This window comes from Stegastes partitus, unplaced genomic scaffold (genome assembly GCF_000690725.1).
Source record: "Stegastes partitus isolate 25-593 unplaced genomic scaffold, Stegastes_partitus-1.0.2 Scaffold69, whole genome shotgun sequence".
NCBI classification, from domain to species: domain Eukaryota; kingdom Metazoa; phylum Chordata; class Actinopteri; family Pomacentridae; genus Stegastes; species Stegastes partitus.
Genome location: NW_007577800.1, coordinates 662,264 through 686,178, shown reverse-complemented (window position 1 = coordinate 686,178; position 23,915 = coordinate 662,264). Strand labels below are relative to the sequence as shown.

Here is a 23,915-nt window from a genome sequence, read left to right as displayed (position 1 = left end):
ACTGTTAGCATTTTGTTTTTATATTTGAAGCCAGCTACACAGATTACACTCCACACAGTAACACAAGTTACTAAAGTTTATTTTCAGTGTGATTGTTCATCCTCTGTATAGAAATGACTGGAAACCATTGGATTTCTGCAACATCAGGAAGAAATGCATCCAAAATTCTAACTAAAATTAGGTAAGTGCCAACTAATGATTATTTTTATTGTCTGACAAATGCTTTCTCAATGAAACTTTAGGCAATGAGGTGTTCCAAAGTAAAAGAAATAAAACATTTTGAAAAGTCTCCCAGGTGTTCCCAGAGCCCAAGCTGACCCAGTCCAAAACCCAAGGGTAATTTAGTTTACTATAATAAAACATAAGGAAGTCTGATCCTCCAAAACTACATTTAATGGTAAATACAGCATCAGAATAGTTGTGATGAGTTTGTTGGTCAGCTGAAGAAGAAACTGACCCACTATTTCAGCTCTGCATGTTGGATTTGAAACTTAAAAACATGAAGCATCATCAGGATTACAGGCGACTGTTTTATGTGGTGTGTCGGGTTTTTTTTGTGAGTTTCTACAACAATGGAATGACATCAGATCAGAACTACAAGTACTACTTTTGTGGCAGTTTATATAAAATTCTTTAGTGAGTCAGTTAGCTCTGGTCAAAATAACGATTTCTTTTCACTGCCAAGAGCAGATGTGGGGGAATCAGTGCATCATCACATTGCAGTGTTTTTTCAAAAAGCAGAACATCTGTGTTCACAGTTCGTGGGTTCATGGTGGTCTTTATTTTCACTGGGAAACTAGGTCTGTTTCTAAATAACAGACTCAACCCCAAACTAAAACTGCCTTTTTTATTTAAGCCAAGTCAATCACACTTCAATACCACCCACTGGAAGTGAATTCAAATTGTTGGGTTGCCAAGTGGTCCAGATTACCAGTAAATCCTCTGAGCAGCAGTTTATGGATTCTTACAGGAAATTGGAGTAGCAGACTCAGAATGTGCTGATTCTGGTGCTGCTAATTAAATACATGTCTTACCTTCAGTCACAGCTCACTACCTCCACAGGAGTCTGCTGAAACCCCTCTTCACAACAGCCTGAAGACTCAAATTCAAAGGAGTTTCTGCTCTTGTTTGAAAGAGCTGCTGACCAACAAACCCCCTCCTCACCACATTCCCATAAAAGCAGCATTTCAGTGTTAAAACACTAAGCAGAGCCATGTGTTCACTCAGAGCAGCTTCACTCTTTGTTCTCAGGCGTCCCACAGTAAAATATTTTATTCATAAACTGCAGGGCGGGTGCACGTTCTAATATGCAATTACATAATTTTAATTTCCTCAATATGTGACTTTAACACATATAGACTGAATTAATTTGGCGGAAATGATTTACAATGTAGTATTTAAAACTGTTTCCACAGTGCTTGGGAAATCCATCCCTCCAGCAAAAATACTGGCCCTCCTTTACAAAAGCCAAAGTTTTTACTTTTATCCTTTGCAGTTTTGAAATGACATGCATACTTTTCTACAAATCTGCTGTACATAATCTCAAAACAGGGAGATAAACTACTAAAGAGTCAGATAAACTTTTACTTTTACTTTTTAACTCAGTGATGTGTCTTGGGGTCATCAGGTGGTTTGAGTGTTTTAACATCAAACACTCTCACTCAGGCAACCCAGCTGGGCTTGATCAAACCCTGGCTTTTTTCCAGGTGGTGCTATGCCACCCATGGTTCTCCTCTCCTGATCCACAGACACCTTAAAGGAACTTGTGCTGCCTCAGCAGCCAACCTGATGGCCCTTCCTTGATTCAGAGGGAAAACCCTCTTCATCCTACCTCGATGGGATTGAACTTTAATGTTTTTTTTTTTCTCACTAGCTCAGCAGGCTTTTACCTCTTTCTGTCTTGTCTTTGTTAGTGTGGGCGTCCTCGTGATTGGCAAGATAGAGCAGAATGATCTTCCTGGAGGTTCCTGAGATCAGCACCAAGTCTGGCTCTAGCGCTTTAGGGAACTTCAGCTGCTTCCCCAAGAGTGACTTTTGGTCCCTAATCTTGAGCCGCTGCGCCCATCAGCACCCTTGGCTGCACCTCAGCAACATCTATGGCTCACACTGCACTATAACTTTGTTTGTTCTTGGCCTCAATAAGAGACTGAAAGACTTTGGTTAGCAGGACTCTTGACTCTGCATCACCGCCCTCCTTTGGATCACCCTGAATTCTTCATTCAGGCCACTGTCGGGGAGTTTCAGCTTGTTGCTTCAGCTCCGAAGGTTGTGAAGGTAGCCTCTGCCACATCCATAGAAATCTGCTGAGCCTCCTCTTAAAGTCCTCAGCTATGGAGTTTGGGACTAAGACATACTAGAGAATCCCTTAGAGGATGGATGCCATGTAGTCATATCCAGGCCTTTGATTTCTCTGGTAAGCCTGACTTGTCCACTGCAGCTAGCCAGACTTCCAGCCCATAGTTTAAGGCATTGTGGTAGGTAAAAACCATTTTAATTTCATTACTTTAACCTACAGGAGTATAACAGATTAGCTTCACACAAACACAAAGAGTTGGGAGTCAGTGGGAGTGAAGTCAGCCTGGTGAGAGCACTGAAGGAAAAGTCAGAGCATTAAAGTTACTACAGTTCATCCTGAGGGAAACTCGAGTCTCCAAATCCCAAAGCAGTCCATCCACCCAAAAGTCAACTCAAATCTACAAATGTCAACCTCATGGTGGTGCTAGATGTAAGGTCAGGGGATCACCAGAGTCATCAAGTTTCATCCTCTGGGGAACATGGATATGCAAAATTTCACTACAGCCTTTCAAAAAGTTGTGTAGATATTTTAGTTTTGACCAAAGCAGAGTACTGATAGGGCAGCATCACAATCCTTTGAATTACTGACATGACTAAAAAAAGACACCCCTGTGCAATATCACCAAAATGTAAAATGATTTAAAATGGAATCACCTGATAATAATTGCACCATCCGTCGAAACTCAGTGCCACAAAAGTAGATTCAAACCTTTTTCTTTTCAATATTTGTCTACTTTAATTTTTGCTGACAGACTCCATTCTCCTCGGCACAGACGATATCAGATTTCAGGAGAGATGCTCTGTCATTATTCATTCTTCTGTTTTTTTTTTTTTCAGCTGCTCTTTTTGCCTGGTTGTGCTGCTCAACCCTTTTCTCTAAAATATCCAAAAGATGTTCTACTGGATTCAGATCAGATCACATACTTGACTGGGTCTTATTTTTCACTTTTTCTTCTTCAGAAACTGTTGTGTAATTTTGGCTGTGTGCTTTGGATCATGATCATGCTGGAATAATCCTCTTCTGCAAAGCCTCTGCAGCCTAGGAGTCATCTTATCAGCCAGTATTTTGGTATATCCATGGGCATTCATGGTACCATCTATAAGTGTCTGTGGAGATGGGTGTAATTGGTGGCAGAGGGCAGGGGAGAGAGGTGTGGGGCAGAGCTCAGGAGATTAGTGTCAGGTGAGTTGATGGGTCCAGGTGCTGCTGGTCTGGCTAATTGTGGATATGCTTGTGCACATAGTAGGGTGCTGGCGGCAGAAGAGAAGAAGGAGGCCAAGGAGGAGGATCTCTGGCTGGTTGGTGAGACAGAAGACGCCGACGGGAGAGCGCGTGCTGCAGCCTGCAGGAGCCGGGCCGCTGCAGACACGCGGGCGCTTTGTGTTATTTCTATTGTTTTGTGCCGGGTTTGCGCCGTACGGCCAATAAAGACTGTGGACCGGCAGCGATTCGTGTGTCTGTGCTGGGGGGAATCCCACGGAGGTAGCGAGACGGCTACAGTGTCATCTCACCAACACCTTTTATGCTAATGCAGCCCTGTATCATCACACTCCCACTGCTGTGCTTCATTGTCAGGACTATGTGTTCACTGTATTATTTCTGATGAGGTGCATGCAAAACATGCTGGACTCCACCTGACCACAGAATCTTCCACAACAAGGTTTCTTTTTGAAGCTATTTGCTGTATAGCAAGCAAAGGTCATTTTATTAGATTTTGTTCATAGAGGTTGGCATTATGCAATAGCCTTCACATTGTCTGAGCTGTCACAGAAACTTAAAATTCCTTTGACAACCCTATGGCACTTACCCATCATTTTTTCAGAGCTAGATTGTGCAAGTAGTGCACTATCTGTGTCGTCATTGTAGTAGGATGGACACTGCAGCTCTGATTAGTGGTACTATGGTTCTTTTCTATACTTCCTGATCACTGCTTCAACTGTATTTTCACTGCTTTTTAGCTGATCACAGATCTTTCTGTATCCTTTTCCATCTTTGTGAAGTCTCATCGTCTAATTTTTCACCTCCTCTGGCAATTCTTTTACTGAGCTATGCTGCCGACATGCAGATAATCACAGCCCATAGGTCCAAAACCAAGAAAGTTCTGGAGTTCACAGATCATTTTATAACCATGTTCGTGTGGTTAGGCTAATTGGAAATCCCAGCTGCACTCAATTTAGTTTCAATGATCACAGGGTTTCCAACTTGTTTGTCAGCGATCATTGGTGTATGCACTTTTGTTGCACTGAGTTCCTACTTTGTATTTTGACTGTATAGTGTTTACAAAGCATTAGTTTTTGGCTATTCATAAGGGCAACTTTGAATCATTGAACATTTATATGATATTGCACAATGGTGTACTTGTGCTGCACACTGTATAAATGTAGATTATCACCAGATGACTTCTAACAAATAAACATGTAGAAAATATTTACATCTGTGTTTTCACTTTGTGCATGGCTAAAACTAACTGCCTCTGCTCCAAGACTTCACTCTGTTTTCTCATCACAGATTAGCTCAATGTGCTGTGATATCATCTCCAGTTCTGGCACCAGACCGGTCCTTTTGGGGTCAACGCTGCATGATAACAGTGAAAACATGTTTTCGTTGGCCAGGTCTCAAGGAGAGCAGCAAAATATAATCAGCTCAAGTTTAGTTCACTTGCCAAAAAGACATTAAGACCTCTTGCTTTATCAACTTAACGCTACCACTGAAGGATTACGGGGGAAAAAAGAGGATTACTGTCAGAGTCCTGCTTGAGTGGAAGACTGATATGAGAAGATGCTATCTGGATTGGGCAAATTACTTCATCTTGGAGGCAGATAATGAATGTGTGAATGTGTGTGTGTTTCTGGCTTTTATCTGTTTTGACTCTTAGTTTTTCTGTCGATGGTCTGCCTTTGTGAGCGGTGCTGTTTCTGTGTAATAAAGCTGGGAGGACAGCTCATTTTTTAACTGCAGTGTCGTTTGCGTTTTTTGACCACAGCCCTCTGAACTCCCCGTGCTCTTGGAGAGTTTTCCCAACACCGTTATGCAACGTCCGAAACATTCTTCCATTTCTCATCCCCCTCTTCTCTGTTCTTATCCCTCCCCTCACACTGATTTGGACGCGCTTTTTGTTTTGCTTGTGTATCTCTTTTATTTGTGCTGGATTACCATCACATATTTTCCTCTGTCTCCTCCACCCATGGTTCCTCCTGTCCCACCCACCCCAGTTTCTAATTGGATTTCATTACCATTCCTTTTTCAGTTTTTTCCCAGCCAGACTCTCTGAACGGTAGGAACAGCTTTCAGTGGTTTCTCTTCAACACACACACACACACGAACATCAGCAGCAGCAGCAGCAGCAGCAGCAGCAGCTCCCAAAGACTTCATTCCATCATCTGGTAAGGTTGGCTTCAATTCTTGAATTAAACATTATAAATCAGAGCTGCTCCTCAGTGCAGGTGAAAGGGTTGGGAGAGAACTAAAGTACTGGCATCTTTTTTTTCCCCTCTAGACCATCCAGTATAAACTAAATTACCACAACGTGCATCACTGTGTATTGGCTAGATATACCTGTTATACAAAAGATGACTCAGTAAAAGTTCTGCATTCAAAATTTGATGTGAAAGTGCAAAATTTTTCAGAACAATGTGGCTGAAGTATCAAAAGTAAAAGATCTTACCTATTAGAAGAATGCCTGCTGTCAGTTTTGTACTATTATATATTACAGTACTTGATTTTATTACTGACACAAGGTTAAGCAGTATTTAAATGTTTTACACTAAATTCTTACACTAATCGAAATTAACAGTAAAAATTTAACAACACTAACAAACTTCTCTCTACTGGAGTACAAGTTAATCTAAATTAGACTTACTTGCAGAATTTGCATACTTTCCACTACCTCATAAGACCGTATTCAAAATTACATGGTTAAAATAAATGGGCAGCTTTGCTGTTTACCAGCCTGATGCTGAGTTACCGTAAATGTGGATAATTTCATCGCATTCCAGCTGGTGTTATGGCGTCGTGCCAAACTGTTCCGAACGGATGGATCAGTCAGATAAATTTTTGATCTCCCTTCTAAACCTTCATCTCAACCACCCAGGTGGTAAAATTAAATCCAAACCACTGGACTGTAGTTTGATTAAAATCAAAACTCGAGTTTCCAGCAGAGCTCTGGCCATTTCAGTTGAAGTCCCTCCACAGTTTTCAAACTGAGAACATTTGGACTTAATCTGATGACATGGCAAAAAGAAAAGGCAAAAACAAGTGTCACAAAGTGTTCTCCAAACTCAATATGCTCTCTATAAATGAATAAAAAATAACAACTTCTACAGTGAACCTCGCCGTTCAGGTATTAGTGGTCTATAAACAGTGGATTCTTCTTTGGTGCTGTCACTGAAAACATTCATGTTTCCAATCATCTGAGGGCTACTGAGGAGTGAGCAGCTGCTCAGACTCTCCAGTATTTGTCCTCTTGTCTGCTCTCGTCTTCTGCCAGGAATGCTGACATTGAAGTCTTTCTCCCTCCTCCTTTTCTCTCTTTCTTTTCTGTTTATGTCCTCCCCCCTTCCTTTTTTCTCTCTTTTTCTGCTGCTGTTGTGGATGTAAGCTCTCAATTCCAGTTAGAAGACCTGCTGATAGATGACAAAATCTTGAATTGCTCATTATTGCGGCGCACCACAAACAGCAGGTTTTCATTACTAAACTTGTTGTTTGGCAGCTGGAAGTGTTTCTTCTGCTCAGTTCATCAGTTTAGTTAATGATGCCGTGACGCCTGTCCTTCTCCCAGACGGACGAACCAACAGTGGAGATGAACTCGTAAAATATCCTGCATGGACCAAAACCCAGCAGGAAAAGATTTTTATTCTTTTTTAAACAATGCAATTTATAGTTTTATATAAGGCAGACAACACAAATGAACTATTTGATAACTTTCTGGCTAAAGATGCAGCGTCAATAGAGGACAGATGTTGTGAATTCATGCTCACAACCAAACAGGAAAGAGGAGGCAGAGAGAGAGTTTGACTTTTAGGTGTGTCTGTTAGCAGTTTCTGAGTGGACTGACTGGTATTCAGCATCTCATCAGACTTTTATAAGAAACATCTGTTTAGAAACCAACAGTATTAATGTGTTGTTTTGGAAGTGAGCGTCTGTACTAAATGAGCAAATCATACTTTATTAAATCAAATGTTATGTGGCTGATAATATAATATGGTTTTCATATAATATTCACGACATGTTCGAAATACTTTTTGCCATGAATTTCTCATCCTGTAAACTGGGCTGTAAATTTCTTTAACTTTCAGTTATTAGATTTAATAAGAAAGGGTGCTTCTCTTTTGCTCATGTACAAGTTAAATCAGTTCAGTGTCAATGGTGATGGTCAGCTCCTTTTCTGTTTGATTGTTGTAGAATTTTCCTTTACTTCTGGTTATTTTTAAGCTCTTCCCCTCCCTCCATCACTTCCCTCCATGTGCCTTCCCTAAAAAGGTGCATGCTGTTCTCAGTATCACAACTCTCAGCTCGATCATTTGAGGAAAATGAGTCACCTGTTGGATCATAAACTGCAGCTGTATTAATAAACACAAGCTCTCAGTGTGTGTGCTGTTGCAGTCAAATATCAGCAAAAAGCTACACTTAGGAAAGTTTAAAAAGTATTTTCATTGCTATTACACCTGACTGGAGGAGGACGCTTTCAAAACTTCTTACTTGGTACACTTGGTTACACTTTTGGCTGCACTGAGATCAAATGAAGTTGGAATGTGGTATGCTTATTTCTGATTTTCTTTTGCCTCAAACCAAGTGGGGGTTTGTATGCAAGGTGCATGAATAAATATGCTTAAAACAGTTTAGTTTGGTTTTCAGAAATAATAGATTCAGCTTTTTTTTTTTCTTCTTTTTAAAAAAAAATCTGACCACTCTCAAGGGCAGTTTTATGACTAAATATGAGTGTTTTTGAGTCACATTGTTGCACAACTCCATGACTAAAACATGACAAAGTAACTGTGCAGCAGTTTGGACTAGTCATCATCCTGCAGGTTTTTATCTGATTTTATAGGAGAACTTGCAGCCAACAGAACTGTCAGAGAGGAAAACGCTCCTTTAATTTACTTGGTAGTTTTCCTTTTAAACAAAATGGAAACTTTTGTAATCCTTTGTCATGCTCTGTTTGACAAGAAAAAGCAAACTAAATATTATCCTGAAAGGTCTTCAACTATGTTGTAAAAAGAAAAAAAAACAAATCTTGCTTCAGTGTTTAGACATGCTGCAATTTGAAAAAAATTACATGTTCTCTCCTTCCATTTGTAATTCTGACGTTTTATTTGCATTCGCTGTGGGATTTGCGGTGTACTTTTGTTTCATCAGATCAAAAATTTCTCCTATTGTGTGCAGTCCAGTCCAAACTTTGGTGTCACTCCTCCATTGCCTTGTATGTAAGCTGTAATGCCTCTACTTTTTTTCCTTTATCTGTATGTTTTTTCTGCTTCTTTTTCCTCTCACAGCCTTGACACTGCAATGACATCACTCCGGCTGTTACCTTTGTTGCACTCCCTCCTTGTCCTCCAAGTCCATCTTTCCAACCAGTTAGAAGACAACAAGATCCCTCCTAGTCTGTGCACTGGTCACCCTGGTATCCCCGGCTCTCCTGGAGCTCATGGCAGCGCCGGTCAGCCAGGGAGAGACGGGAGGGATGGGAGGGATGCTGCTCCAGGGGAGAAAGGACAGAAAGGGGACAGAGGGGACTCAGGTACTCTGTTTCATCTGTGTTATTGTGTGATACTGTCAGCGTTGGATGCTCATGTTAGTGCTCCTCTTCCTCTCCAGGTGAGACGGGAGTGCGAGGCCTGATCGGAGACAGGGGTGATCCTGGAGCAAAGGGGGAGAGGGGGGAACCAGGAGAATGTGCAGTGGCTCCCAAATCAGCCTTCACTGCCAAACTGTCTCAAGGCCTCACTCTGCCCCTCAATGTGGGCGACGCAGTCCGCTTCGACACCATCATGCTCAATGAACAGGGCGACTACAACAAAGAGACCGGACGCTTCACCTGCAAAGTCCCTGGAGTCTACTACTTTGCCGTCCATGCCACAGTCTACCGTGCCAGCCTACAGTTTGACCTGATGAAGAACGGACACGTGGTGGCTTCTTATTTTCAGTTTTATGGCAACTGGCCCAAACCTGCATCTCTGTCAGGCGGTTCCCTGCTTCACCTTGTCCCTGGTGACCAGGTGTGGGTCCAGATGGCGCTCTCAGAGTACAATGGATTTTACTCCAGCACCAAGACTGACAGCACCTTCAGCGGCTTCCTGGTGTACTCAGACTGGAAAAACTCTGCTGTGTTTGCATGACAAGCGCTTATGAACAAAACAAACGTCGTATCCCATTGAGGGAAATGAACCACAGCTATTTGATTTTCTAATTGAGAAGTTCTGGATAGAGACAAGTGAATCTGCTGCGACGTGCTACAGCTGTATTTGTGCAAGAAATAAAATGACACGCCAGACAATGTTACTTGAATAGCACATAGCGTACTGGTGAAGTGTGAGGTACATACACTGAGCAGTGCTGTTTATTCTGTGTCTGTTCCTCACTTGCAGCCTTTAAACTGCTGTGACAGTTAATTCTTGTAACAGATGTTGTGACAGTGGCAGCTCCAAGCCGCTAATTCAAACAGCATTTATGCAACTATTGCACTTTTTCCCTTGTCAGTAACTACACAGCTAACATACAACATGAATAAATCTTCAGATTTATTTTCTAAAAACACACTTGACTGACATATTTTTGGCCATAAATACACAGTAATGGTAGAAAGGTAAAGGAATTAGATTGACTGTTGACTTAATTAAATTTAGTTTAGTTTTATGTGTATGTGTAGCACCAAATCACATAAGTCATCCTTAAGGCACTTTACACAGTAAGGTAAAGATTTTACAATAGTGTATTATACAGAGAGCCCAACGAATCCAAATATCTTGTTTGAGCAACTCTTTGAAAGAAAAAACTCCTTCAACAGTAAGAAGCGTCCATCAGAGCCAGGCTCAGGGAGGGCCGCCATCTGCCTCAATCAGTTGGGGTGAGGGTGACGTAGAAGGAGCAGGATAACAGATGGAAACAGACAAACAACATATAGGACAACAGTAAACACTGGGGAAGTCAGAAACTGCTGATCAGAAGTTTGCAGCTCCAGCAGCCACAGAAACCTGCACAGAAGAAGTTGTGTCATGCACAGTGTGAGGAATGAAGGAGAGGAGAGAAGCTCAGTGCATCATGGGAAGTCCCATAGCAGTCTAAACCTATAGCAGCATGACTCACAGATGGTTCAGGGTCACCTAGCAGCCCTAATTCTAAGCTTTGTCAAACTGAAACTTTTAAGCCTGATCTTTAAAGTAGAGAGGGTGTCTGCCTCCTGAACCCAAACTAGAAGCTGATTCCTCAGCGGAGGAGCCTGATAGTTGAAGTTTCTGCCTCTCATTCTGCTTTTGGAAACTCTGGGAACAACAATTAAGTCTGAGAGTGAAGGGCTTCATTGGGATATTATGGTACAATGAGGCCTTTTAGAAACAATTAAGCCTGTTGTTACCAGCTTTATACATGAGGAGAAGGATGTTAAATTCTATTCTGGCATTTACAAGGAGCCAATGAAGAGAAGCTATTAGCAGCAATCTGCAGCATTTTGGATCAAATGGAAGTTGTTGGGACATTCTGATAATGAAGAGTTGCAATCATCCAGCCTGGAAGTAACAAATGCATGGACTAGTTTTTCAGCATCACTCTGAGATAGGATGTTTCTGATTTTGACAACTCTGCACAGAGGAAAGAAAATCATCTTAAAAATGTGTTTTATGTTTGAGCTCCAGACCTCCTGATCAAAAATAACTCCAAGTAAGTCAATTTAAGATCATTAACTTCAAACCAAGCTGCTGAGTAACTTTCTGATAACATGGCCACTTGAGTTCAGTTGAATGACAATTTAGGCCTTTCAGTTATGAAAAAAAATACCCATAAAACACCATAAACATACACTTCAACTCCTATTTAAAGAAGAATACAGATAAATTATTAGAAACAAAATCTCAGTAAATTTAATAAAAGTAATTATTTTAAAGTAAAGCCTGTTTATTTAGATTGTTATATACTACCTTTTTAGACTGTTATGGAAGATACAAACATATTAGCATCAAAATACAGTTGTGCGTAAAGAACCAAAAGTACTTAGCTTGCATACTGTATATTATATGATTGGATTATGATTAATGATGCATTATTGTGTTCATCACCTTAAGGCTGGCACTCATACCACTACTTTAAATTGTTAATCTGCTTGTAATATTTAAGATTTTGGTTAAATATATATTTTGCAATAATAAACTAAATCTGCAAAGCAACTAGTAACAGTTGTCAAATAAATGTAGTGGAGCAAAAAAAAACACAATATTTGCTCTCAAGTGGAGTAGAAACATAAAGTTGTCAGAATGAAGTGTCATATTTGAGTAAACATACTTAGATACTTTCCACCACTGTCAGTGGGTCACAAGATAAATCTGTGGTAGGAAAAATATATATATTTTATCACTTTTTTTTTTCCTTTCTACTTTTAGCTTCTTCTTTTTTTGAACAATGTCACCACATTGAGACTCAAACTGTTATACAAATGAAGCCACATGAGCAAATCTTCAACACTGCATTATATTTTCTAAAAGCATCATATGTTGTTTAAATCTTGATCTAAAAACTAACTAATAGAACTGTAGAATGTAAATGTAGAATGTAAATGTAATACAAGAGTATGAAGTTGCATAAAATACTAGATTGAATACGAGTAAAGTACAAGTTTCAACACTTCAGTAAATCCACTTACTTACTTTCCAGCTCTGCCTGATTAATCAACTTTCATGAGGAATTTTTATTAATAAAAATCTAACATCCAGTCCTCTGGTTTTTATTCCCAAAGGCAGCAAACTACCAAAGTAAATACCAAACTGAAAAAGGCTGGAACATATTCATTTTCCACTGGATTCCCTGTGTTTACCTCGGCCTAATGATTTCACCAAACGCTGTAAGTACCTTGACAGACTCACGAGCTACATTTCAGCAGTGCGAGCTGGTTGGTGTAAGTCAGTCGTCTCCTTCTTCCCGTCAGTAATCACGGTGAATATTATTCTTCCAGTTCACTGAGATGAGTCTCTCCTTATGTTTCTTGACAGTTTTCTTGAAGCCCAATTGTTTATTTAGTGGAGTCAATTCTGACAAGACCAGAACCCATGAAAGGCTTTCTGTGTCTGTCAAACACACTACCTCAGACATGAGGAAATGCTATTTTCCCCTCTCTCCCCGAGACTCCTACACATAATTAAGCTCCAAATATATCCTCATAACTATTCCCTTCAGGGTGGAATGAGAGATCCAAGGAGTTAATCAATCTTCCCTTGGCATCAATCAGTTATTTCCATTAGTTCACTGCCTGTAAATCACTCTGTAAAGGCTCAGAGCTGATGGCAAGGCAGACAGTGACATCACTCCCTAAATGCAGAGTGGGCGGGTGTCTGTTTGGGTGAAGGAAAGTATGGTGACACTTTGACATTTGGATTAAAATGTCGTTGCTGATAGGGTGTAATGATGGTGAAATGATGAGGCCATTAGAGAAGACACTGTGTACTTACACTGTAGAGAGAAGAAGGGTCATAGCAGAGATTTTAGAAATGCTGAAATCAAATATCTTCTGGCTGACTACTACTGGAACATAGGTGGGTCTAGCCTCTAAAAATATCTGTAAGGCATTCTTTTCCGATTCTTATTCAATAAATAGGGTTGCATTATATTAGATTATATCAGTCTGTGTGTTTCTTGTGCCTACATGATCATTTTAAGATTGTTTTAAGGTCATACTCAATGCCTACATTTCCCAAAAGTTTCCAATCCAGTTAGCCAGGAGTTTTTACTTTGATCAGGAAACAGAAGTGCAACTTGGGAAACTGGTTTTGATGTTTAGTGTTAATTAGTGCATGTCAGAGTTACTGGAATACAGATTCTGTTTGTGTATGCTCTCTGCTATTAGTCCCAAATATATGTTGTCACCTCCAAATCATATGGGCAATGACCTAAAACTCACATGCCTAGTGCTGTGAAGAATGACCAAAGGTGTTAATGTTGGAAAAAAATTTCTGACGAGAGATCTGATGTCAGGATTGGCTTACAAATACCCTATAAGTGGTGCTGTAGATCCCTCTGCTGCAGCTGAACATGGAAGACTTCCTTCACTCCTCTCTCAAACCATTTGTCCTCTCTGTTCTGAATGTGAACATTGTTGTCCTCTAAGGAACATTTCTTATCTTTCAGATGCCAGTGGACTGCTTGGTCTTGTCCTGAGGGGCTGGATCACTCTGTGTTCTCCTATGTATGGATTTGTTCGCTTCTCATTGCATTAGACTGCATATACAGTGTTGCTCAGCTTGTCTTTGGGAGTTTCATCCTTGGAGTTAGCCACTTTTTTGTGTTATTGGGTTTGAGCTGCCCCAGTAAGTTGTGTTTGCAGAAAATCCCTTTAGGTTTCTCAAACACACCCGCTACACAGGGGATGACAATGCTATTCCTTCTGTTCTTCCCTTCCCTGTTTGCTGTTGTGCAATTTTTTCCAGATCTTTTTGCTGACTTAATGAAGGCCCGGCCGGGAAAACCACAACCAGCCGGGAAAAGTCAAGTCTTTAGTGCTTTCTTAATAGGCATGTGCTGGATGTCTTTTCTCTCTGCGTTCGTAGGGACGTTTTCAGCTTGCCGCCACAAGGTTCTGATGACCTCCAGTTTATTTTCCAGTAGGTGATGGGAGTCAAACAGTCGGTATTGGTCTCTGTCTGTAGGTTTCCAGTAAACGTCAGTGTTCAGGCTGCGGTGTGCACAGCAGATTCTGCCACCTTTGAACAGCGTCTGGTTAGTCATTTCTCTTTGTGTAGAGCTAAACTGACTTTCTTCTGCCTGTAGCTTTAAATTTAATTCCCAAATATTAGAAAAGTAGTGATTTTCACATATCACTATGAGCGAGAAAGCACACAAATATATTTTCCAAAATTGCAACCGATCCACACTTTCAGTAGTGTTAAAAATGACAAAGTTAATGCACAATAATGTGATTACATTTTCAATAACAGCTTGAAAAATGTTGAAATCACACAAATAACAATTGGATCAGCTATCAAAATCCAGCATGTGTACATCTTGTGTAGTTGTAGAACAGAAATTCCTCCGCAGGTCAAGGCATTGAATTCTAGAAACTGTAACAATGACATGACTTCACTGCTCCTCAAATGATGGATGTATGATGGTGTCGTGTGAATGCAGAGTATAAGAAAAATCTAACTAAGTTCTTATATGGAGATAAAATAAAAATATCCCTGGTGGAGACAAGGAGTTATGCAGCTGTTGTGCAGCTCATTTTTTCACATTAGTCTTTCATACTGTGCCAACCATCTTCAGAGGTGATGCCACCGAAGTTGATAGTATGAGTTTTCTCCAGCAGGGGGCAGTGTTGTATCAGCTTTCAGCAGCTAAAACACTGCAAAAGCATGTCAGGTATCATCTCTGCAGACTGTTTGGGCAGCACTGATCACTTCAACCAACTGCATCAATAGGCCTGAGTGGACTTTATGATGTGTGCTGTGGATTTTAAAATACATTTACAAGGGAATGAGAAGTACATTAGTGTTTTATTATTTCAGCATCTGTCCCAGTAGCTACTTTCCATTGTATCCTAAAGGGGATTCCAGTATCCATTCATCATATTCTTTCTTTAACAGAATTTACAGATGACAAGAATGAAATATAAATTAGGTGATTTATTTGTAAACCAGCCCAAAACCTGCTCTTTAGACATTAATAGCAAAAACAAAGACAATTAGGTGTTTTTTAATGACAAAAAATGAGTTTTTATAGTTTTGACTGTCAGAGTATCTGCATGCCTGTGGGCTAAATCCTCTCCATTCACATATAGCATCTATATAACAGTAAATGCCAAACTAGAGGGATTATCTTCATAAAATGAAACCACATTTGAGAAGCATCTCAGACAGTGTGGACAGATCAATAAGAATACCTCACGGATCCACTCTGTGCTCTTCTCTGTTCATTATAAATGTATGAAAGCTTGCGCAACATTAAGCAGTTACTTTGAAAAATAGTGAATACTAAATGGAGTTTTGAAACGTCTGCATGTGATATGAATAACTTGATTCAGCCACTGAGAGGAGGTTATATTCTCCACTGATTACTGGATTACATCAGTGGTTCTTAAACGCCTCCTGTCACATTTAGTGTTATTGCACCATCTTTAAACCTTGTGTACTTTGTAAGGTAACCTTGCAAAGGAAATGATTTCTAAAAAGAAAAACAGTGCAGTCAATGGCGAGTATTACAAAATCAGATATTCAGGGTGCTTTCGTATTGAAATAGTGGTCAGGAAGCTACATTGGTCTTTTTTTATGGCACCTAATCAAACTCAAAATTGCCTCTAAACCAGCTATAAAACGAAGCATAGCTGTGCTTTTCCTGGAGTAGCTTCCATTCTACTTGATTGGTGCAAGAGACATAAAAATATATACATTTCATGGTGTGTTTTTTGCATTAGAGATTCACTGAAAGTACCTCAGGCTTTGAATAACTAAATAATTTTAAAACACTTTAGGTTTGTCCTATAAAAGCGACAAACTCTTTAAAGCATACATTTTATATGTTGGATTTGCTTTTTTTTTAGATTTAAATATCTACCTAAATGTTTTTTTTTCCTGTTGATCAGTGTTTTAAAAAGTTGCATTTGAGCCTCTTTGATTCAATGTTCTAAAATATGAAAACCCAGAAGAGGTGCAATATTTTTAGAAGGAATTGTACAAAAATCAGCAACCGTAAATCTATTTATCTTGATTTTAGTTCACTTTCAGCCCCTCGAGGTCCTTCTTTTTATGCAGAAACAGTGCATCGTTTCAGTGCTTAACATTTCTCTCAGTCAGAGGGTGAAAGTTTAAGTACTGTGGGAGTTCCTGATGAGCCCTCTGACCTGATGACTGTCATCCAGCCTCCTGCTGCCCAAACATCATGCACTGCATTTATTCAAGGCTATCAGGATTATCTGGATTAATTACAACAACCTCTTAATTAAAGTAGAGTCTGGATTGGGTGGAGGCCAATTTTAATGAGCTGCTTGCCTCGTCTTTATCTCTTTTCTGTCAAACTGACTCCAAATCTCCAGTTTTTCACATTTTATCCAGTGAATTTAAGCCTCTTTTGGACTGGTTGTGTTTGTTTTTGCATCATGATGGAGGGCTGTGTCATGTCATGTCAGGCTGGCAAGTGTCAAAATAATAAGCTTCTGTAAAACCCTCGCAGCTCATCTTCGGAGGAATATTCTCCTGTTGTTCAGAGAAGAGGTCAGGTTCAACTCCAGACCATCATTGTTTCTTGCTGGTGTAAATTCACCATCTTTGACATTTCAACAAGGCAGAAACTTGCTGTTATATCGGCTTGAACTTTCCAGCTTTAAAAGAAGTTTTGCCACTCATCAGGACACCAAGATTTAAGCTCTCGATGTGGAGAAATAAAGCTCAAGGGATGAAGACAGTGCTCATAAACAGAAAAAAAAAATACAGCCTGAGCAAGCTACAGATGAGTGCGCTGGAGTTTGACATTTTCCCACACTGCTCCCAGCCACGACCACCGGGGTCAAAACAAAGAGGTCGCATCCCCAGAGTATAAAGCTCTCCTTGGTTTACTCCTTCCTGCTCTTCTTCTGACATTAAACTTCCTTTCCTCTGTTAACACCATCCTCATTTGCAACCAACACATAAACACTGCTGGGGGCCAGACTCAGAGGTCAGGGGACAATAAACAGCCGCTGGATTTGTTTCTGATCTCTGACAGAGTGTTGAGCTTGTGGTCACGAAGCACAAACCTGGACACACCTCCGAGCTACATCGATGGTCAGATTTCAGGGCTCCCGTTGAGCCAGAGATGAGGTAAACCATCGGTAAAATGATAGCCACATAAATTCCACTATTTTCGCAAAAAAAAAAAAAAAAAAGCAAATTAAAATACAATGTGTATTTAAAGCGATGTCACCGAGTGCACTCTTTTATCTTTGCAGATGTCCAGTGTGAAGCTGGGGATATTTTCGGAGGGAACATTGGGAACGAGAAGCCTCTGAAGATGAAAACCACAAGGCTCTGATGAATTGTCATGACTTTGTGGGAGTGGTCCCAACTGACCATTAGGGGCCCCTCTCCTCTAACCCTGTAACCCCCACCACACACTAATACACGAAGCAACCCGCTGATCTTCACACATGCAAGCTGACATATCTCTGGACACAACTGTTGCATTATCCTTGATGTCCACAAGTAACAGGAATCTGTAATGGTACGTGTCTAATCCCTGTGGAAATACTTTATGGCATTCCAGTCGAGGAATTTCTGCATCTAACATACATGATCCCCTGGGTCATACAAGCTGTGTGCTGTCATAAAAACACTTGTAGGAATGTGCGTTCCATCTGATATCTAACTAGGCCCTTTGTTATTTTCACATAGTGAGAAAAGCACAGGTGTCAGTAATGATGATGGTTTTGTTCAGCAGTGTGACACTGAGCCACAATGAACACCAGAATGCTAAATGTAATTCAGTACTGAGTCATTTTATTATTTGCACCTGTACTTTTTCTGCTGTGATATGCCAAATTGCCATTTTGTATGAAAAAAGCCTTCCCCTGCCTGCTGTTCTGTTGTTTCTAGGCTGCATGAGACACACCTGATGCCTCATTTAGCCTCTCTGTTGTTTATAATGCAACACATTTTCACTCATTCATTCAGAGACAAACTATTTTTGACAGATTTCTCTTCACAGGCCTGAAAATATGTATGTAAATGTTTTTTTTTCTTTCTTAAAAGACAGTGATCCTGAAATTTCTATTTTTTATGATCTATTTCGACTTCTTCCCTTGCATGACAACTGGTTTTCACACCCTCATGGCACACTTAAGTGTTACACTCAGACTGCCTGAAGATGTGCACTTTCTTATTGTTGATAAGAGTTTCCTTGATTTTTATGATAATATATAAATTAAAGTCCTTCTTTGGTCATTAATTAAACTCATAAATTTGCTCATATTTAGAAGGTTTTTCCATGAAAATGACTCCCTCCTTCCTTCAAATGGTTTACACATAACTCTCAACAGTTGCTTTTTTTTAGAACGTGCAAATCTAAGTTCTTGTCACCTCCCTCTCTGCACACACCCCGTCCTCCACCCACTGCAGCTAAAGCACACCTGCTCACCTGTGACCCTGCAAAACTACTCAACGCTACACAATGGCAAGTTGCAGTATTGGAGTAATTCAGCCATATATGTTCAAACCGAAAACCAATTCTAAGAAGGAATAAAGATACATAAAGCTCCACTCCACAAGTTGACAGGTTTTGGTTTCTTCTTGCTGGCTGTATGAATCTGTATTTTTGACATTGTCAGTGTCATCCATGGCATTGACTGCTTATTTTGCTCATGATGTGTCTTCTAGCACATACAACACACCATATGAGCATGTTAACAAGGTATAAAGTGATTTTTTGAGTGTTTAAGATCAGCCTTAGAAAAATTTCAAGGACTACTTGTGTTTTTCCCAACCTAGATACACATTTGTAGATGTCTAAAAGTCACATTTTCTGTTGTTTTCTAATTAGCTGAATACCTCCAGGGCTTTTTAGCACAGTTGGCTCACAGCATAATGGTTCAAGCCTGCTGGTTGACTGAAGCCTTTCTGTGTGGAGTTTGCATGTTCTCCCTGTGCCTGTGTGCAGTTCCTCTGGTTTTCTTTATGCACTCAAAAAACGTGCACAGAATAATTGGTGATTCAAAATTGACTTTGTGATAGCACGTGAACTTGTCCAGAGTGCAGAAATAGCTACTGGTCCTGCTGGTGTTAAAGATTTGTTATGCCAATTTGTATTTTCCTCTTATTAATCTGGTGTAAATGCATTTCAAAGCTGAAACCATTATTTTCTTAAAATTTAAGTGGCATAATTAAGTTATTTTTTTGTTTTTATTTTTACACAAAAAGCCTGTAGTTTGGGCTTTCTACCTGAAAATATTTTCAGGTTTTGTCTGTTTTATAGGACCAAGCAACATTGTGGGCTTGTGTAACCTTTGGTGGTCTTTTTTTTTTTTTTTGAGTAATTTGCTGACATTGTATAGACTGAAAGCCTAATTGATTATACAAGTAAATGCTTTGTAGATACGTATTAGTTACAGCCCTGATAAATTTGTCATAAGTGTCTGTGTTTGGTGGTAAACATTCACAAGGATTATGTGTTGGACTGATTAAAAGGATTGCAAGATACATGCTTCAGTAATTGATGTTTTATTACGAACAGAAGACCTGCCAGCCATGTGGCAGCCATCGTATTTTAAAAAACACAACTTACATTCACGTCTTCAAATCACATTGTCCCTCACTGTTCACACATATTGCGGGAAATAACAGATGATGGTCATGTGAGCTGTTTTCAGTCCACTGCAATCTTTAGTTAGGAATGCCATAGGCGTTTTAGAAATACCTGAGAGGAGTAGTCCATAGTGACTACAGTCTCTAGAAATCATCCACAAACTTCTCAAAAACTGACATTAGACCACTTTCATAAATGATGTCTGTGTAATCCAGCAGGGAACACGATAATGTCAGTATTTGATATTACACAACTTAACTGCAGTCCCAAAAATTTCTTCTAATCATACAAAATTACTTAAATGGAAAAAAAAAAAAATGCTTTTATACGCAGCCATATGACAGGCGGCACTTTCTCTTTTTCCCCCCTAAATCAGACTCCACACCATCCATCATCAATAATAATACATTAAGTGGTGTCACATCAATGCCCTGTAAACTTTAAACATAGATCAATATTAACACTTCAGCTTAGACAGCAACATATGAGAAACAAAAGCAAATGAAATTGTAAAGCCTTATTAGTTTATGGTCCTTTTATACAACAGAAATCTGTTTTATTACAATGTCAAAAGAAAGGGAAAACCATTTATGGATTATTTGTTGGCGGTGACAGTAATACACCTCTGGTGGAAGACTGGAAAAGCCCTATCAATAGAACAAATAAAAGAAATAAAGCCTGACTGGAAAACCATAAATCACTTTCCTCAAATACACAAAATCTTTTTACTCTGTGTACACAGTTCTGTGTGAAAAGTGAAAACACAGCACAAATTAAAGTGGTCATGATGTACACACAGAGATTGAAATGGTAAAAGCTGGAATACACTCTGATACGTACAGTGTTCATACATACAGCATGTGTGGAATCATTAGTATACTCATGCAGTAAAGCACAGTGTTGGTGCTCCTCCTTCACAGCTTGGCCTGCTGAAAGCACAACAGTTTAAGACATTAGCGGTGGTAAACATTTCAGCATCGGGGAGGGCACCAACGGATTACCAGGCCTACGACACCTGAGACTCGACGTGGCAACACTAGAATATTTCAACAGGTGGATCCTAGTAGGCCCAAATCCACATTCCTAAGCAGGATTTGAGTATACTGGAAAAAATAAAGTAATAACACTGTCTTCTGAGTGTATCTGTTACTGCTGATGGACACTATTATCCTGCAATAAAATGCACAAATTAAAGGCAAGCACTGCACACAGCTGGAAAGGTCTGTTTGGTGGTGAAAAAGTTTTGTTACATTTTCGGGAGAAACTCGTGAAAACATGGTGATTTTTTTGCACACCAAACATTCTGCCGAAACAGCTCTGACCTATCTAGGCATGGACTCAGAACCTCTGTGGGTGGCCTGTGATGTTTGGCACCAGGATGTCAGTAGAGTCCTTTGGGTCTTGTGGGTTGCAGAGTGGAGCCTCTGTGGACAGGGCTTGTTCTGACCCATCCCCCTGATGCTCAACTGCACTGAGATTTGGGGAGTTTGGAAGTGAGTTCAACAACTCTGGCTTGTTGCTGTGTTCTGTGAGCAGTTTTACCAATGTGGCAGGATGCAGTGTGCTGCTGGGGGAGGCCACTGCCGTTGGGGAGCGCGATTGCTCTGCAATAATGTTTGGTGGTGCTTATTAAAAAAACATCTACATGAATGCCAGGACTCAAGGTTTCCCATCATAACATTGCATTATAATGAGATTGCGGATGTTATCGACTCCATCTGTCAGTGGTTTTCATGTTGGGGCTGATCGATGCACACTAACAGCAAAACCGGTATACTAAAAAGATCAGTGTATAGTATATATTGTATACAGTTAGTAGATAATAAGGAATTGGCACATAGCATGTGTTTTCTTTCGTATTTCTCTACTGCTCTAAAAGAGTACACACATCTGTAACCAAATTCTATAAATCTGTCATAATTTTTTTTTCACTTTATTCTTTACCTAAACTGGTGTTATTAACGAGTATGTAGTCAAAGTGCAGTAGTTTTCAATACTCACCACTTTTTCAGTATCATTTGTTAAACACTCCAGAGCACAGCTGTTTCAGGGAAAATAGCGTTATAAAAATACAACGACATATTTATGAAACTGATGGCTTCAGTGGGATTGAAAAGGTTTGAGGCTGAGTGCTAAAGTCAGGGAAGAGGAGTGTTGTTAGTTTTTTGGTCTTGACATGTGACAGTAAATAAAATATCACCAGGCCTATTCTTTAACATGACTTAGTAAATACATAGTAAGTATTTCAATATCATTTCAGTGGTGGTAAATATTGTATATACTGACAGTTTGTGAGGCTCCGTAGATTTGCTTCTGTTGATCCCTCATAGATACACGTCCATGGTGTTGAGGATCATATGACGACAGAGTGGGCAGTTCTGTTGGTAGATAGGCTGCCTCAGGAGGATGTTCGTACAGTCTCTACACAAGCAGAGGTGTCTGCATGGTAGCAGCACCACCGTCTTAATACAATCCTGGCAGATCACACACTTCTTCCTGTCCTCCTGCTCCTTCAGTAGAGTCAGCAGATTCTCTGCAGGCAGAGGTTTACCGTCTTTGCCTGAAGCTGACTGCTTCTTTAGCGGCCTGTCCGTGCTGGATGAGGGGAAAACTAAATCCAGCAGCTCCTGGTGGGCTCCATCTCCTGCCCTTCCATCTGGTGGGTCCCGTCTCTCCTCTCCAGGGTCACCGTCGCCTCGCACTCTGTTGTTGTTGTTCCTGTGGAGATGTGTCCTAAGTGCAAGGCTCAGCTGGCTGCTGTGTTGAGAAAGCTGCTGCCAAAGCCCTCTCTCCAGTAGGTAGAGGTGATGGAGTATCCTTTGTAGGTGCTGCATGTTACCACGCACAAAGTGTGGGATGGTCAACAAGTCTGAAGGAAAGCGGTGTAGAGCCAGATACAGTCTACGCAGTACTGGAAAAGAGTTAATGTAAACCATAATTCGAGCAGCTGCCTGTCGGGTCAGTCCTGGGTTCAGGTAGGCGGTGGTCGTCAAAGCGATAGCGACAGTGAGCAGGAGGCCGTAGATGTTCAGGATGAAGATGCTGATGAACATGTGCACCAGCGACACCAGGAAGTCCAACACCAGTTTACAAGGTGACCACAGGAAAGCTGATGTACCGACCAGGCTGCTGTACAGGAAGGTGAAGGAGGTCAGTGTGAGCTCCAGCACCTTCTGCAGCGGGCTGGACACCGTCTGCCACACGCTGAGCACCGCCAGGTAGACGTTCTGGGTGGCAATGAGTGCAAAGTTTACCACAGTGTTGGTGAAATAGACGACCAGGCTGACAGCGATGCCACAGCCCTCCAAAACAGACAGCAGCCCTCGACACAGGTGCTCTTTCCCCCTCAGCAGGACGTGCATGGACAGGTAACCCACCATCTTCAGGCTCTCCAGCAGCCCCTCCAGAGCCAGCACCAGGCTCCCCAGCATGGTGACGGTGCTGTGGGCCAGGTCTGATGTAGCCTCCGCCATGGACATGCAGCAAAACAGGAGGAAGTTCCCCAACTCCAGCACCGAGTAGAGGAGGAGTGTGGGCAGGTTGTTTATGAAGGAGATAACCGCCAGGAAAGTCCGCACCACGGTGTGGACGATGAGAAAATTCAGGTCCAGCAGTAAACACACCGCGTCCAGGCATTTTCCGACACTGGAGATGACAAAGTCCACCAAACCCATCGTCAGATATCCGTAACTTTCTCTTGTTTACCTCTCAGGTTGTTTCCACGTTCAAGCCCATCTCTTGTTTATTAGTTCAGTGTTAGAGACGTTACATCTTGTTCGGAGCGTTACCTCTTCATTTGGTACAACCACCTTTCGTTAACGTGTTTATTTCATGTTGTATCATCCTCGTGCCGCTGCGACGACGACACAAACATCACTGACACGCGTTACAGGGGCGGATGTTTGGTTTCAAACGGGAGGAAGACGCTTCCGTTTATTTTCCGGGATTCACGGTTGTTGTCCGTTAATACATTTTCCAGAAACGCTCCGTTAGTTAAACAGTGCATTTACAAAACATGCAATCTGCAAAACACAGCAAGGAAAACCAAGAAAAATGAAGAAAAGCACGCAAAAAGCTTCGCTGTGTTTACCGTGGTGACTGCAGCCGCCATTTTTGTTTTGGTCGTGTCAGCTGACCTCCTACTTCCTTCCGGTAAGTT

General features: G+C 40.8%; 2 protein-coding genes across 2 annotated transcripts; one reads left to right on the top strand and one right to left on the bottom strand.

Moving 5' to 3' along the window:
* The first annotated feature begins 5,565 nt into the window (after positions 1 to 5,565).
* c1qtnf5 (C1q and TNF related 5) lies at positions 5,566 to 11,670 on the top strand. Its single transcript, XM_008276326.1, has 3 exons — positions 5,566 to 5,679; positions 8,788 to 9,032; positions 9,110 to 11,670. Exons 2-3 carry the CDS (start codon positions 8,801 to 8,803, stop codon positions 9,628 to 9,630), a joined length of 753 nt encoding a protein of 250 aa, XP_008274548.1. The 5' UTR covers positions 5,566 to 5,679; positions 8,788 to 8,800; the 3' UTR covers positions 9,631 to 11,670.
* Positions 11,671 to 19,654: 7,984 nt separating this feature from the next.
* On the bottom strand, positions 19,655 to 23,879 carry rnf26 (ring finger protein 26). Its single transcript, XM_008276325.1, has one exon. It carries the CDS (start codon positions 23,428 to 23,430, stop codon positions 22,081 to 22,083), a length of 1,350 nt encoding a protein of 449 aa, XP_008274547.1. The 5' UTR covers positions 23,431 to 23,879; the 3' UTR covers positions 19,655 to 22,080.
* Between the last annotated feature and the right edge of the window lie 36 nt (positions 23,880 to 23,915).